This window comes from Zingiber officinale, chromosome 4B, assembly GCF_018446385.1.
Source record: "Zingiber officinale cultivar Zhangliang chromosome 4B, Zo_v1.1, whole genome shotgun sequence".
NCBI lineage: Eukaryota > Viridiplantae > Streptophyta > Magnoliopsida > Zingiberales > Zingiberaceae > Zingiber > Zingiber officinale.
Window position 1 is genome coordinate 84826141 of NC_055993.1, and position 17278 is coordinate 84843418.

The 17278-nt window shown below is 48.0% G+C and overlaps 1 protein-coding gene across 1 annotated transcript; it reads right to left on the reverse strand.

Moving 5' to 3' along the window:
* Window positions 1-10517: 10517 nt before the first annotated feature.
* On the reverse strand, window positions 10518-11918 carry LOC121977665 (uncharacterized GPI-anchored protein At4g28100-like). The gene is made up of 2 exons (XM_042530121.1): window positions 10978-11918; window positions 10518-10890 (listed from the first exon to the last, which is right to left on the reverse strand). Exons 1-2 carry the CDS (start codon window positions 11623-11625, stop codon window positions 10573-10575), a joined length of 966 nt encoding a protein of 321 aa, XP_042386055.1. The 5' UTR covers window positions 11626-11918; the 3' UTR covers window positions 10518-10572.
* Between the last annotated feature and the right edge of the window lie 5360 nt (window positions 11919-17278).

Genomic DNA, 17278 nt, shown 5'->3' on the forward strand with positions numbered 1-17278 from the left:
GAACTATTATTGAACTACCGCACCAATCCCAAATTACATTTTGGGCTCCTTCTTATTATGAGTGTGTTAGTCTCCCTGTGTTTAAGATGTCGAATGTCCACTAATTAAGTGAGTTACTAACAACTCATTTAATTAATATCTTAGTCCAAAAGTAGTACCACTCAACCTTATCATCATGTCGGACTAAGTCCACCTACAGGGTTTAACATGACAATCCTTATGAGCTCCTCTTGGGAACATTCTCAACCTAGATTACTAGGACACAGTTTCCTTCTATAATCAACAACACACACTATAAGTGATATTATTTCCCAACTTATCGGGCTTATTGATTTATCGAACTAAATCTCATCCATTGATAAATTAAAGAAATAAATATCAAATATATGTGCTTGTTATTATATTAGGATTAAGAGCACACACTTCCATAATAACTGAAGTCTTTGTTCCTTTATAAAGTCAGTATAAAAGAACGACCTCTAATGGTCCTACTCAATACACTCTTAGTGTACTAGTGTAATTATATAGTTAAGATAAACTAATACCTAATTACACTACGACCTTCCAATGGTTTGTTCCTTTCCATCTTGGTCGTGAGCTACTGTTTATAATTTATAAGATACTGATAACAAGGTCTTCTGTGTGTGACATCACACACCATGTTATCTACAATATAAATTAATTGAACAACTACATTTATCATAAATGTAGACATTTGACCAATGTGATTCTTATTTCTAAATAAATGTTTATACCAAAAGCTAGGCTTTTAGTATACATCCTAACAGAAGCGAGGGCTCTGGAGCAGCAGGTGAAGGAGCTTGCGGATCTGTTGGACCGCGAGAAGAAGGGTTGTTCGATCGAGGCGGCGGCTCTCAGGGACGATTTGAAGGCCCTACAGGAAGCTCTCGACGCTTCCTGCGTCGCCTTCAAGGAGTACTAAGAGGCGGAGCCAGGCTATGTCGCCACCTTGAGGCAGATGTACATCCGCTCGGCGGAATTTGTTGAGAAGGTCTGCGACCAGATGGTTATTGCCTTCGAGTTGGCCATCACCGCCACGACGGACTATCTGAAGTCCAAGGGTCAGCTCCCCGAGTCCGTGGTCATCCCTACTACGGAGCATGCGGTGCTTCTCACCACCATTCCGAAGCATGTTTTCAATTATCTAGAATGAAGTGTTTCTGTAATCCTTCCGATCGGCAAACTTATGAATGTAATTTTGGAATGCCAATTTTTGCTCTTCCGTGAAGTGTTTCTTGTAACTACACCGCTCGACCTTCATTCCGCACGGAACTCCTGTTAGTTTTTCGTTAAAAGGGTTTTTCTCAATTGCGTCGCTCGGTCAAAACGACCTTCATTCCGTATGGAACTTCTGTTAGCTTTTCGTTAGTCGACGCTGGTAAGCGTACGCCATTGTTTTCTCTTTGTCCTTAGGATCAAGGTTGGCTGATCATCGGCCCTAGATGCTGGGCCTCAGTCTATCTGCACGACGCTGCCCCGTCCGGGGGGTTTATAGTCACCGGTTCGACTCTAGAGTTTAACGTTGCTGCTCGACGGTCTTCAGGCCGGGGGGTTTATAGTCGCCGGTTCGACTCTAGAGTTTAACGTCGCCGCTCAACGGTCTTCAGGCCAGGGGGTTTATAGCCGCCGGCCCGACTCTAGAGTTTAACGTCGCCGCTCGACGGTCTTCTGGCCGGGGGGTTTATAGTTTCCGGTTCGACTCTAGAGTTTAACATCGCCGCTCGACGGTCTTCAAGCAGGGGGGGGGGGGGTTTATAGTCGCCGGTCCGACTCTAGAGTTTAATGTTGCCCTCGACGGTCTTCAGGCAGGGGGGCTTATAGTCACCGGTCCGACTCTAGAGTTTAACGTCGCCGCTCGACGGTCTTCAGGCCGGGGGGTTTATAGTCGCCGGTCTGACTCTAGAGTTTAACGTTGCCGCTCGACGGTCTTTCGGGAGTCTCGCCGTTCGGCAACGAATGCTCATATCCTTTGTCTTTTTCAATTTTTACTCTTGCAGCCAAAGGATACAGATGAACAAGGCATACATGAGATAAATTACACCGGCGCACCTTTTACCCCACTCGGTACAGCTGGAGATGGTTTGCGCTCCACGGTCGTTCTAGCCGCTGTCCGTCCTCATCTTCCAGATAGTATGCACCCGATCGGAGCTTCTCGATGACTCTGAAGGGCCCCGCCCAGGGAGTTGTCATCTTACTCACATCGCCGACTGGCTTCACCTTCTTCCATACTAGGTTGCCGACTTAGAATGTTCTGGGAATTACACGCATGTTGTAATTCTGCTTCATTCTTTGCCGGTACGCCATCAGCCGGACGGCTGGTTTGGCTCGTGCTTCGTCGACTAGGTCCAACTCCAGCTGTCTCCGCTCAGCGTTGGCCCCATCGTAGTTCTGGATCCGATCGAACTCGACTCCGATCTCGACTGGGACGATCGCCTCACCCCCATATACCAAGTGGAACGGTGTTACCCCGTTCCCTCTTTTGGGGTTGTGCGAATGTCCCATAGCACGTCGGGCAGTTCGTCCACCCAGCTTCCTCCCATGTGATCGAGCCGAACCCGAAGTATTTGCAGGATCTCCCGATTGGCTACTTCGGCTTGACCATTGCTCTGAGGATATGCCACGGAAGTGAAGTGTTGTTCAATGCCGTATTCTTTGCACCATTCTCTGAGTTCCTGACCAACGAATTGCCGCCCATTATCCGAAATGAGCCGACGAGGAATGCCGAACCGACAAATTATATGCTGCTAGATGAACTTTTTGACCATCTGCTCGGTTATTTTGGCCAGCAGTTCGGCTTTAACCCACTTGGAGAAATAGTCGACCGCCACTAATAAAAACTTTCGTTGCCCGGTCGCCATAGGGAAAGGCCCCACTATATCCATACCCCACTGGTCGAATGGGCAGGACACAGTAGACGCCTTCATCTTCTCCGTTGGCCTATGGGAGAAGCTGTGGAACTTCTGACAGGAAAGGCAGGTAGCGACGGTTCGAGCGGCGTCTTCTTGTAGAGTTGGCCAGAAGTATCCGGCCAGCAGGACCTTCTTAGCCAACGATCGCCCACCCGGATGGCCTCCGCAGGATCCTTGATGTACTTCCTGGAGAATATATTCTGCGTCTTCTGAGCTGACACACTTCAGCAGCGGGCGGGAGAACGCTTTTTTGTAAAGTTGGTCCCCAATGAGTGTGAACTGGCCGGCTCTCCTCCTCTGTAGCTGGGCTTCCTCTCGATCGGACGGCGTAGCCTCCGAACGTAAAAATTCTATTATGGTTGTTCTCCAATCGCTCGGGAATGTGAGGCCTTCCATCCGGTCGATGTGTGCCACCAAGGACACCTGCTCAACTGGTTGTTGGATGACGATCGGCGATATTGAGCTAGCGAGCTTGGCTAATTCATCCGCTGACTAGTTCTCGTCTCGGGGGATCTTTTGTATGACAACCTCGGTGAAGTTAGTTCTAAGCTTTTCAAAGGCCTCCACGTAGAGCCGGAGCCTTGCGCTGTTTATCTCGAAGGACCCCGAGAGTTGCTGAGCGGCCAACTGGGAGTCAGAGTACAGCATCACCCGGTGGGCTCCCACATGCCGCGCGGCCTGTAGGCCAGCTATGAGGGTCTCATATTACACCTCGTTATTTGTTGCCCGATAATCCAGACGGACGGATAGGTGCATCCGCTCTTCTTGAGGGGAAAGTAGTAAAATACCTATTCCGCTCCCGAGCCGAGTGGACGATCTGTCCACAAATACTTTCCACAAAGCTTCGGGCTCGGGATTCTGTACCTCAGTTACAAAATCTGCCCAAGGACTGTGCCTTGATCGCCGAGCGGGGCTGATACTGGATGTCGAATTCACTGAGCTCCTTCGTCCACTTAATGACCCGCCCGGACGCTTCCGGATTTAAGAGCACTCTCCCTAACGGGCTGTTCGTCATAATGATGATTGTGTGCGCCAAGAAATAAGGGCGGAGCTTCCGTGCGGCCAGGATTAGTGCAAAAGCAAGCTTCTCGAGACCAGTATAGCGGGACTCAGCATCTTTTAAAATGTGGTTCAGAAAATACACCGGCTGCTCCTCTCCGCCTCCCTTTACCAGTGCCGAGCCGACAACATGCTCGGTTGATGACAGGTATATACAGAGCGGCTCACCCACATTTGGTTTAGCCAGCACAGGTAGTGAGTTGAGATAGGCTTTTAGCTCTTTGAACGCCCGTTCGCACTCCTGATCCCATTGGAACTTGGTTGCTCGGCTCAAGATCTTGAAAAATAGCAAGCTCCGGTCGGCTGTCTTAGAGATGAATCTCGACAATGCCGTTATCCGGCCGGTGAGGCGTTGCACTTCCCTCAGATTCCTGGGAGGCGGCATGTCTTGAAGTGCTTTCATCTTCCTAGGGTTCGCCTCTATGCCCCGCTCGGTCACGATATATCCCAAGAAGCGCCCGCCTTTTGCTCCGAACAGACATTTTTGGGGGTTCAGCTTGACTCCATACCTTCTCATTGTTCGGAAGGTTTCCTCTATGTCTGTAAAAAGATCGGCCGCTCAGAGTGACTTGATTAGTATATCATCCACGTAGACTTCTAGGTTGCGCCCGATCTGCTCCTGGAATACTTTGTTCATCAGTCATTGGTAGGTAGCCCCAGCGTTCTTGAGTTCGAACGACATCACGTTGTAGTAGTAGGTGTCGTCTGCAGTAACAAAGCTCACTTTGTCCTGATCCTCCCGAGCGAGCGGCACTTGGTGGTATCCCTGGTATGCATCCAGCATGCATATCAGCTCGCACCCCGAGGTAGAATCTACCAGCTAATCGATCCGGGGCGGAGGGTAAAAATCCTTTAGGCATGCCTTGTTTAGATCTCGAAAGTCGATGTAGACTCTCCATTTGTTGCCTGGCTTGGAGATCAGCACCACATTGGCGAGCCAGCTCGGGAATTGCACCTCCCGTATGTGGTCGGCCTCCAGCAGTTTCTCAACTTCAGCTCGGATGATGACGTTCTGTTCAGCGCTGAAGTCCCTCTTCCTTTGCTTCACCGGCCGAGCGTCCGGTCGGACGTGGAGTTCATGCTGCGCTACGCTCGGCGAGACCCCCGGCAGTTCATGAGTTGACCAAGCGAAGACGTCACAATTTTGCTGGAGACATCCGATCAGCTCCTCCTTCTGGCCTGCCTCTAGGTCGGACGCTATGAAAGTCGTGGCTTCCGATCGGGTAGGGTGGATCTGTACCTTCTCCTTTTCTTCATAAACTAGAGAATGTGGCTTTTCGGTTATAGCGTTTACCTCGACTCGTGCCACTTTCCGAGCGGATTTAGCCTCGGCTCAGACCATCTCTACGTAGCATCGCCGGGCTGCCAGTTAATCCCCTCGGACTTCTCCAACTTGGTCTTCTACCGGGAACTTGATTTTCTGGCAGAAGGTGGAGACGACCGCTCGGAACTCGTTGAGAGTCGGTCGCCCCAAGATCACATTGTACGCGGAGGGAGCGCTGGCCACAATGAAGTTAGCAGTCCGCGTCCTTCTGAGCGGCTCCTCTCCCAGCGAAATAGTTAGCCGGACTGTCCGACCGGCACAACTTCATTACCGGTGAACCCGTAGAGGGGGGTTGTCATCGGCAGCAACTCAGCTCTGTCGATTTGTAATTGGTCGAAGGCCTTCTGAAAGATTATGTTGACCGAGCTGCCTGTATCAATAAAGATGCGGTGAATAGTATAGTTAGCTATTACCGCTCGGATGATGAGGGCGTCATCATGCGGGACTTCGACTCCTTCGAGGTCCAGGGCCCAAAGCTGATCTCGGGCCCGTTCGCCCGCTCCTGACTGCAGCCAACTGCATGGATCATGAGCTGCCTTGCATGCGCCTTCCGTGCCCTGTTGGAGTCGCCCCCGGTCGGCCCTCCGGCGATGATGTTGATTTCACCCCTCGACGTATTGCCTCTATTCTCCTCCTCCCAAGCGGACGGTCGGGGTCGTTCATGCGATGCCCGAGGAATGACCCTGTGCTACTGGTTATGTTGTCGCTCGGGAGATCTCCTTTCTGTATGTCGGCCAGGACTTTGGTGCTAACGTCGTCGGCTCGGCGAAGGTGATCGACGGCGATAGCTCCTTGGTGTAGGATGAGTGATTGGGGGGAGGCTCCGACAGTCGCGGATGTTGTGAGTTGCTGACTGATGGAGTGAACAAAACATGGGAGTCCATATCTTCCCCTTGGGCTTAGGCCGATCGGCCGCTACTTGTTGAACAGCATGCGGCCTTGCTTGCTGATGAGGACGGGCTACCTCTGCGCGGGGTCCTCTCGGTGGTTGATAATTGGAAGGCGGCTTCCGCTCGGCATGAGCTGGTGGCTCGGATGGTGCTTCCTTTTTCCTCGCCATCTGAGCTTCTTCCACGTTGATGTACTCGTTGGCCTTGTTCAACATGTGGTCGTAGCTGCGAGGCGGCTTTCTGATGAGCAAACGGAAGAAATAACCGTCCACGAGCCCCTGTGTGAACGCGTTCATCATAGTTTCTGAAGTGACCGTCGGGATATCCATGGCCACCTGGTTAAAACGCTAGATGTAGGCTCGGAGCGACTCCTTCGAGCCTTGTTTGATGGCGAACAGACTGACGCTGGTCTTCTGGTAGCGTCTGCTGCTCGTGAAGTGATGGAGAAATGTCGTGCGGAACTCTTTGAAGCTTGTGATCGATCCGTCCGGCAACCTCCGGAACCATCGTTGCGTCGATCCCGAGAGGGTGGTGAGGAACACCCGACACTTCACACCATCTGTATATTGATGCAATGTGGCTGTGTTGTCGAACTTACCCAGATGGTCGTCCGGGTCGGTGGTCCAGTTGTATTGCCCGATCGCCGGGGGCACGTAATGCCTTGGCAGTGGGTTACGCAGGATGGCCTCGGAGAATTGTCTATTGATCCGCTCGGGGGACGAGTCTGTCCGTGGCGTCTTGCCCTTCCTTACGTCGCGAAGGGGCGCCTCATCGAACGAAGAGCCCCAGTCGAGGTTGGCTTGCGCGACTTCTGAGGGCGTTTGGAATAAAGCCCGATGGAACGGTATCGGGGCGGGCGGGGCTTCCACCTGAGTGTCGGTCGGCCCTTTGTTCTGGCCCCATATTGAGAGCTGCTCCGGTCGGTCGTCTGGTGCCGCCTGACCGCCTGATGCCGACGTTGCTTGTTACGCTATCTGATCGGCTAGAGCCATTTGCTGTTGCTCGGCTATCTTGGCTGTCCGTGCTTGGATGAGCGAGTCTAGTTCTTCGGGAGAGAGTGTCACCATGAGTTGGCGTCCAGCTTCTTCCATCGTCTATGCTCGGATTCAGGAACGTTCCCACAGACGGCGCCAATTTGATCCTGTCCGAGCGCTGAGTCGATGGACACTGGGGACGTGGCACTCTTCGCTGTCTTCGACTGGTGATGTGGATCTCCGGCGAACCTGCAAAGAAGCCGAGCCGGGAGCCGACGCTCAAGTCAGGCAGTGAAGAAGAAGAAGAGCAAGGCAACGCTACTGTGGCTACAGTGATGAGAATCGCATACCTCCGTCGAAGTCTGGGGGTCCTTATATAGGACCCCGGGGAGGCGCGGGCATGCTTCTCGATGCGTGCACGCTTCCCCAAACATACCTCAGTAGGGTTGTGTCAGAAAAGTATGTCTGACACCATTCCGCAATCGTTCGAGCATATCCCGGATGTGACGGTGGAAACTTCCACCGTACGATACTCTATCTGCTCCGGCCGCCGAACATGCTATTTTTCGACGGCAGTGTCTCGAGGATGAAGTTACCAGCTGTCCTTTTTGTCTCCTTGTACTCTTACCTATTCCCGGGCCGAGCGGACCAGCTGCTCGGCGCTTATGGCCTCCGAGAATGTGCATACCTCGGCTCGGGCGGGGAAGCCTTGCTCATGTGCTCGGATGGAATTGCGCCTTATTGTCCTGTGGCTCGGCCGAGCGGCCTGTCCGCCCGGCCCATAGACTTTTTTACCTTGAGCATTGGAAACCCGACCCCTGGTCGGGCTGTCTTTCGTCCGGTCCGGGAGACCCCTGGCCGGATGTCCGGTCAGCCCGCCGCTCCGCTCGGTACGACCTATGTCCGCTCGACACGACCTTGGGGTTGACCCTCTTGACCATTGACCTCCACGTGTCGTTGACCTCCTGCCAAAGAGGGTCCCCCGTCCTTACCACCGGATCAGTCGCAATCAATGTCCGTCACGTCAGACGTGAGGCGACTGTGGGCATGACACATGGCGCACTACCATGGGTCGGCAATTAAGGTAGGCATTGGAACCTGTTCTGCCTTAATGAGAGGGAATTTGCACACTTCCCAAGAAATCATAGTGATGTCAGCCTAGCTCGCGCTCGCCCGAGATAATTCGAAGAAAAAGTTCTATAAGTGCATACCTTTGTCTGTCTAGTCGGATCTAGGGAGCGTGCTCATGACCGAGCGACAAGCTTCAGAAGCCCGATCGGCGAGGATCGGGTCCGTCCTCATCGGAGTCCACACAGTGATGAAGGACGATCGGGAGGGAATCTGCGCACATGATGGTCCAGTTAGTCGGACTGCAGCCTCCTTCTACTAGACTTAAAAGGGAAGACTTGTGATGCGGTGATGATGAAGGGCCCCGCCTCGATGCCACGGGGGAGGTCAGAGTCAAGACGGTCAGCGGATGGACGATTTTGGCCGGTCGGGCAAGACTTATCCCGACCCAGGGGATAGGTATCAACCCACCGACTCCGACACAGTAATCAAACCGACGCTCAAGGCACGCGCATAACATGAGCTGAGCAGCTCATCCGCTCGGCCGAGCAGCAAACTCAACAACAGTCGAGCGGGATGGCAGTTCACTATCCGCACAGCCCACTTGGTCGAGCGTGCGGACAATGAACTGCCATCCCGCTCGGTCATGCAATAGATCATATAGACAGTGGGTTTCTGGCCGACCGGCCATCCTGCTCGGCCCAGCAACGGACAACACTTCGATAGGAGACTTTCAGTCGAGCGGTTATCCCACTTGGTGTGGCAATAGACGCAAGGAATCAGAATTCCGGCCGAGCGCCTATTCTGCTCGGCCGAGCAACAAACACGGAGGGATATCCTTAGACATCCTTTTGGGAGCTAGTGCCGCTGATAGGTAACATGGTCAGACAAAGGATCGTACGATGGAAGCTTCCACTGTCACTTCAGAGATATGCTTGGCTCGTTGAGGTACTGTGTTAGGGACACTTTACTGACATGTCTCTTTAGGGAAAGCTTGGGATAACCCGCCCGCTTTAAGAAGCATACACACACGCTACAAGAGCCCTATAAAAAGTGGGTCCAGGCATCGGCGGAGGTATGCTTTACGCGCTTGCTACTGTTACACTATAGTTCTCACTTCTTTCTTCTTGTTTCATTGGAGACTGACTTGAGTGTCGAAGGGCCATCACCGGGGACCCCTTCCCTGGCTCGGCACTAACGCTGCTTGTGTTGCAGGCGGGAGCGAAGTCCATCGGAGATTAGCCGGAGTGCCACGTCCCCAGTATCCATCTCCCCGACTTTCGGACAGGATCAGTATATAAATAGCTTTAAGAGGTTGTGCCCTTAAACCCACCTGGTTTTTGCTCGGCCGGGCGTTTACTAAGAGTCTTATGTTCGATTTGCCTTTATCCGACCAATTGTATATAAAGAGCTTTAAGAAGCTAAGTGCCCTTAAGCCCGCCCGGCCTTTGTCCAGCCGGACATACACTGAGAGCCTTATGTTTTATCTATCTTTATCTGATTGATCGTATATAAAGAGCTTTAAGAGGCTAAGTGTCCTTAAGCCTGCCCGACCTTTGCCTGGCGGGGCGTACACTGAGAGTCTTATATTCGATCTGTCTTTATCCGACCTATTGTATACAAAGAGCTTTAAGAGGCTAAGTGTCCTTAAGTCCGCCCGACTTTTGCCCGGTCAGGCGTACACTAGGAGCCTTATGTTTGATCTGCCTTTATTCGGCCGATAGCATATAAAGAGCTTTAAGAGGTTAAGTGTCCTCAAGTCTGTGCCGTCTTTGTCCGGCCGGGTATGCACTGAGAGTCTTATATTTGATCTGTCTTTATTCGGCTGATTGTATCTTAAGAAAGATTTTTATAAGGCTTGTGCGTTTAGAGCTCAGTCATCTCTTCCTCCGGCCAGGGCCCTTTGAACCTGGTTGGCTATTTGACTGGTCGAATACATTATTTCTTAACCTCCAAAGTACAATACTAGAGTTCTATGTCCGACTAACTTTTTGGTCAGTCGGCTCTAGCCGAGCATCCTGTGTTGCAACCATTCGGGCAAAACTTGAGATTTGGGCGATCAACAAAATCATATGAAAATTGCTCTCCTATTCTGACTTTGATCCCTATATCATCTTGACTTTGACCATTAAATCATCTTTCATATTCCCTCGTTATAACCCGTATCATTGTTCTTGCAAAGCTAAAACATCAAAATTGATTAAGCGGAAAGAGTCTACCACGAGATAGAAGCAACATATAATTACAAAGAAATGAAATCGAATAGCGTACGTAGGTTCTTCCAAATCCCTTTTATTTCAATTCCGGCGCATAGTCTAATTAACTAACTAGAGGAGGAAGATGATGCAGAGGAGGAGAGTCAATGGGAGATGAAACAGAGTCGACAGAGCAGCAGAGGATGTTTCGTGGACGTCAATTTGATTAGAACCCACGGCGAGCGGCATAGCGTCCTGTGAGAGCTCGCAGTAGCTGGGATCGGGGCTTCCGGCGGCGTCGGCCGCCATGAGGGCTCGGAGAACGGCCGTGGCGGTCGGCAAGTAGAGCGTCCTGTTCCTGTAGAGCAGCCACATTACTCCCATGAGTTGGCATTCCCGGTCGCCGCGGTCGGCTGTGCCCCCTGACGATCTCGACGAGTTGTCCTTCAGCTGCATGCACGAGTAATTAATGTTCGCCGTCGGAAGATTGATTTATATTTTTTGAGGACGAGTCGATCGGGGAGGTGGCTGGTTCACCTGGTTGAGGGATCTGAGACAGCGAGAGCATCCGGTAAGGCCCGCTCCGGTGCAGTCCTCTTCCAATCTCCGCGCTCCGCCGCCGGCAGGGACCCACCGGCCCTCCGCGTTAGGGTCCGCCGCGAACCCGCCAGTGCACGCGAGGCGCCGGAGCCGGACGCCGCAGTAGCAGTAGGCGGCGTCGCATGTGGCGTTCTTGCGGGGGAGCTCGAGTCCGCGCGCCCGGACCGCGCGCTCCGCGCCGGCGGCGCACGCCTCGGAGTCGTCCGGTAGGGCCGGGAGGTCGTAGCCGGCGTCAGGCAGGGGACGAGCAGCGAGTGCGGTGGGGGAGAATGCGGCGTAGAGCCAGGCGGCGAGCGCGGGGCAGCAGTGCGGCCGGGAGGGGACGAGGAGGTGGCCGCTGCCGGAGGCACAGGCGGCGGTCACCGAAGGGAGGAGGTCAGCGGGGAGGTCGAGGGGGCAGGCAGAGGAGGCTACGTCGGACTGCTCGGGGAAGGCCGGAATGGTGGCTTCGGCGACAGAGGAGGTGGAAGCGGCCGGGCGAAGCTGGATGGGCGCGGGGTCGGGCACCGGCAGTGCGTGCGACAGCGAGACTCCAAGTAGAAGAAGAGTAATTAGGTGAAAGATCACAGAGAAAGGCAGCGGCATTGTGCTCTAATCAAAGAATCTACACCGACTTCTTTCTTCTTCCTCCTCCGGAGAAAAAGACTCACTAAACGCAGATACACGAGATTGTTTGTTTATTCGGCAGAATCTAAGCTTGAAGATTGACCACTTATAAAGGCATAATTATTATGATCAAAGTCAGTAAATTCGAAGAGCATGATCAGAATTCGCAACTCGGACAAGGAAAGCGACAGGGTCCTGGTCACTTCAACAGGAGCCTTAACTTACTCTTCAACCCATACCGGACTTTCTTGTGATTCTGCGATCATTCACATAGTAAACGCAACTTGTCTACCTTTGAGCATGGCGTAAAAAATATAATTTACGAACGGTGGTGAGTTAGATTCTTTCGAGAAAGAAACAGAGACCACAGCGGGCACTGGTGCCGAGAAAGAGAGCGGAAAAGGAAAAATGGAAAAAAAACAAAAGGATGGAAATAGGTAGGCATCATGAAAGAGCGTGAAATGTAAAGTAGTCTTGACGTTCGAGTGGTGAATAAGTGGAGCTTTTTGCCTTTTTCATGCGTTGGGCTTTTGATGATGCCTCAAATATTGCGCGTGCCTGCAGTATCTTGGATATCATACACTTAATGTATCACTCGTAGAGTCCAGAGTTATGTGAATTAGAAACGAAAGATCAAAAGGTTCGGTGGCAAATCATGAAGCTTTCGCTTGCTCTGCAATTTCAATTTTACGTAGCGTATCAGAAGAGCGAATGGAATTGCCCTTGAGAACGAAGAAGTTGAAAGGGTTTCTCAACAGGGACTCGAGTCAATTGGAGACTCAGATCATGCCCAGGTTAAGTTGGATTGGGTTGTCTTTGACTTCAAGAGAACACGGTGGAACTTACCGAGAGCTCGACAATATTTACTGAGCTTGGCAGTGCTTATTAAGAGCTCGCCAGTTAATATGGGGAATAATTAAGGATTGTCACGTGTACTGAGGAAGTCAGAGGGAAATCGACAAACTGAGATGGAAATACGAACCTAGGGCTCAACTCTCTAATTCAGTATCTTGTTTATATCTTGCGACTTTATATTCTGCCCAACTCTTCCCGACTTCGTACTCTGCTTAGCTCAGCTCAGTTCTCCCCAACTCCACATTCTACTTGGCTCTAATCGGCCTCACCGACTTAAATGAGCGGGTTAGTCTCCCTTAATCTCTTCGGGTTGGGTTTCTGAAACTTGGTCCTCCTTAGGTTCAATGGGTCCTCATCCTATAATTAGGTACCATAAATGCAAATCTACGCAGAGTGTTAGAGCAGACAGAGCAGTATGATTATATAAGATACAAGATATTTGTCATGTCATACAGCGAAGATACAACTATGAGATATTTTCTTTACTATGACACAATGCAATCCCAACAACATTATAAAAAGAGGTCTACTCCCGCGGGTATAGGTACACACACTTAGGCTAACGCATATATAAAAAATCCCAACACATTTTCTTCATCTACTACTATTCATCTTCCTCTCTCGTCGGATCCTAACTTAAGCACTGGAATGGCTGAACCAGGGCACCCCTGGCCTTCCTTCTAACGTTATTTCTTCCTTTATCTCTTTTTCTTGCTCGGCGAGCTCTCTCAGTGATCAACTCCTCTTGTTATTCTACAACCTAATCAACATCGAAGACAACTAACCAATGGCTTACCTGTCGACGATCTCAGGCAAGATCAATTTGGCACAATCTATGAGAATGTATACTTGAAATGAGATGTTAAGATGGATGATATTCAATGATCTACTGTCATCACCATGATGCAAGAAGATCTCAACCTACTTGTAGCGTCTGCCGAGGGACTTCAAGCCCTGATAGGAGGATAAAGCCATTACAACCGATCGAGTTCCCTCGGTCCCTAATTTAGACTCCTACTGAAGAATCTATGAGACATGAGCAGTTTTGAAGTCCTTAACAAGAGAAATGCCTCCTCGAGATCCTCTTCGAGGCAAATGCCCGGTTATCGATGACTCAAAAGATCCCTCGGGTACTCCTTTCTCTCAGAGCATTGTTGAAGGTCAACTACCCAGCCACTTCTGACCAATCCAAATTGGAGAGTATACTGGGCAGTCGACTCGGAAGATCACCTAAGTTTGAGAATACAGTTTTACTACATCTGTATACTGATGACTGTTAGGATGTATACTAAAAGCCTAGCTTTTGGTATAAACATTTATAAGAATCACATTGGTCAAGTGTCTACATTTATATATACCAAATGTAGATATTCAATTAATTTATATTGTAGATAACATAGTATGTGGTGTCACACACAGAAGATCGTGTTATCAGTTCTTTATAAATTATAAACAGTAGCTCACGACTAAGATGGAAAGGAACAAACCATTGGAAGGTCGTAGTGTAATTAGGTATTAGTTTATCTTTGTTGGTTGTTACTCGGAAAACCTATAGGTTCCACTGTACAAAATTTTTGTACAAAGGTCTGAACCTTTTCCTAGCTACCATGTGTTCTTTTAAATTAAATTTTGGATCGCCTGCGGAACTTAACACATTTGATCCAAAACATAATCTATTTGTTCTTTTAGATTTTGACTTGGATCTCCTGCGGAACTTAACACGTTCGACCCAAGTCTCCTTAAGTTATTAATTCCATTAAACATTAATTTCCATAATTGGTTCCCAGTACTGACGTGGCGAGGCACATGACCTTCTTGGATATGGGAGCAACCACCATCGACTAGACAAAACCTTTTATAGAAATCTAATATTTAATTTCCTAAAATAACTTTAGGTTAACCAAAGAGAACAATCAAATCACAAGGAAAAGAAAAAACAAAAGAACACAACATCGAAAAACATATTCGAAATTCTAGAACGTAAGCCTCTTGTATTTGGTATTATTTCCATAAATAACTAGCATGATGCGGAAAGAAAAATTACTAGTTATACCTTGTAGAAAAACCTCTTGATCTTCTACCGTATTCCTCTTCTAACCTCGGACGTTGTGTGGGCAACGATCTACCGAGATGAGAAACCACCAACCACCTTCTTCTCCTCCAAGCAAGGTTCGGCCACAAAGGAAAGCTTCACCAAGGAGAAAAACCAAAATACTAACCAAGCTCCAAGAGATGCTAGCTTTCTCTCCTTCTTCTTCTTCTTCTCCGAGTAGTATCCGGCCACCACAAGAGCTCCAATGGAAGAAGGAGATTCGGCCACCACAAGAGGAAGAGAAAGAGAGGATGGCCGGCCACACCAAGGAACAAAAGAGGGAGAGAAAACAATAGAGGTTGTTTTTCATGAAGGCACCCTCACCCCTTCTTTTATATTCCTTGGCCTAGGCAAATTAGGAAATTTAATAATAAAATTTCCTCAATTTTCTTGACATGATTTAATTGAGAAAAATAAAATAAAATTTCCCAATTAAATTTACATTGGCCGGCCACATCAATGGGAAGCAAATTGGACAAGTTTCAATCAACAATTAAAACTTTCCTTATTTGTTTCCGGAAATTTTAAAAATAAAATTTCTCTTCAAAAAATCTCTTCATGGTTAATAAAAAGAAATTTTTATAATTTTAATTTTACAACATGTGAATAATTTTTAAAGAGAAAATAAAATATCTCACCAATTTACAAATAAGGAAAGAGATCTAATCTCTTTCTTTAATCTTTTGTAAATTTTACAAGAGAGATAATTTAATTTAAATTCTCTTTAATAAATTATTTCTTCCACATAATAAAAATTAAAATTAAAATTCTTTTTAATTTATTTTGTCGGCCCTACTAGCTTGGGTTCAAGCTAGGCCGCACCACAATCATACCTAGGCCGCCCTAGCTTGTTCCCAAGCTAGCTTGGCCCGCCTATGGGTATGAGGGTGGGTATAGGTGGGTATAGAACTCTACAAATAAGAGGCTACGATAGGGACCGAGAGGAGGAATTGGTTTTGGTCTCCCGATAAAATTAAGCATCCCGTGTTCGCCCCGAACACACAACTTAATTTTATCAATGATAATTCATTCCACTAGAGAACTATCATTGAACTACCGCACCAATCCCAAATTACATTTTTAGGCTCCTTCTTATTATGAGTGTGTTAGTCTCCCTGTGTTTAAGATATCGAATGTCCACTAATTAAGTGAGTTACTGACAACTCATTTAATTAATATCTAAGTCCAAGAGTAGTACCACTCAACCTTATTATCATGTCGGACTAAGTCCACCTGCAGGGTTTAACATGACAATCTTTATGAGCTCCTCTTGAGGACATTATCAACCTAGTATCTCTAGGACACAGTTTCCTTCTATAATCAACAACACACACTATAAGTGATATCATTTCCCAACTTATCGGGTTTATTGATTCATCGAACTAAATCTCACCCATTGATAAATTAAAGAAATAAATATCAAACATATGTTCTTGTTATTATATTAGGATTAAGAGCACACACTTCCATAATAACTGAGGTCTTTGTTCCTTTATAAAGTCAGTATAAAAGAAACGACCTCTAATGGTCCTACTCAATACACTCTGAGTGTACTAGTGTAATTATATAGTCAAGATAAACTAATACCTAATTACACTACGACCTTCTAATGGTTTGTTCCTTTCCATTTTAGTCGTGAGCTACTGTTTATAATTTATAAGGTACTGATAACATCATCTTCTGTATGTGACACCACATACTATGCTATCTACAATATAAATTAAATGAACAACTACAAACAAATGTAGACAATTTGACCAAATGTGATTCTTTATTCATAATGAATGTTTACAAAGCTTAGGCTTTCAGTATATACTCCAACAATCTTAACTATATAATTACACTAGTACACTTAAAGTGTATTGAGTAGGACCATTAGAGGTCGTTTCTTTTTATACTGACTTTATAAAGGAACAAAGACCTCAGTTATTATGGAAGTGTGTGCTCTTAATCCTAATATAATAACAAGCACATATATTTAATATTTATTTCTTTAATTTATCAATGGGTGAGATTTAGTTCGATAAATCAATAAGCCCGATAAGTTGGGAAATGATATCACTTATAGTGTGTGTTGTTGATTATAGAAGGAAACTGTGTCCTAGTGATCTAGGTTGATAATGTCCTCAAGAGGAGCTCATAAGGACATGTTAAACCCTGCAGGTGGACTTAGTCCGACATGACGATAAGGTTGAGTGGTACTACTCTTGAACTAAGATATCAATTAAATGAGTTGTCAGTAACTCACTTAATTAGTGGGCATTCGACATCTTAAACACAGGGAGACTAACACACTCATAATAAGGAGCCCAAAAATATAATTTGGGATTGGTGCGGTAGTTCAATAATAGTTCTTTAGTGGAATGAATTATTATTGATGAAATTAAGTTATGTGTTCGGGGCGAACACGGGATGCTTAATTTCATCAGGAGACCAAAACCAATTCCTCCTCTCGGTCCCTATCGTAGCCTCTTGTATATAGAGATTTATACCCACCACATACCCACCTTCTTATCCAACCAATAGGGGTCGGCCAAGCCAAGCTTGAAGCTCAAGCTTAGGGCCGGCCAAGCCTAAAGGTTGAGCCTTAAGGTGGCCGACCAATAGCTTGGAGTCCAAGCTTAGGTGGCCGGCCACATCATGTTAATAAAGGATTTTTATTAAAATTATTTCTTATGTGGATAT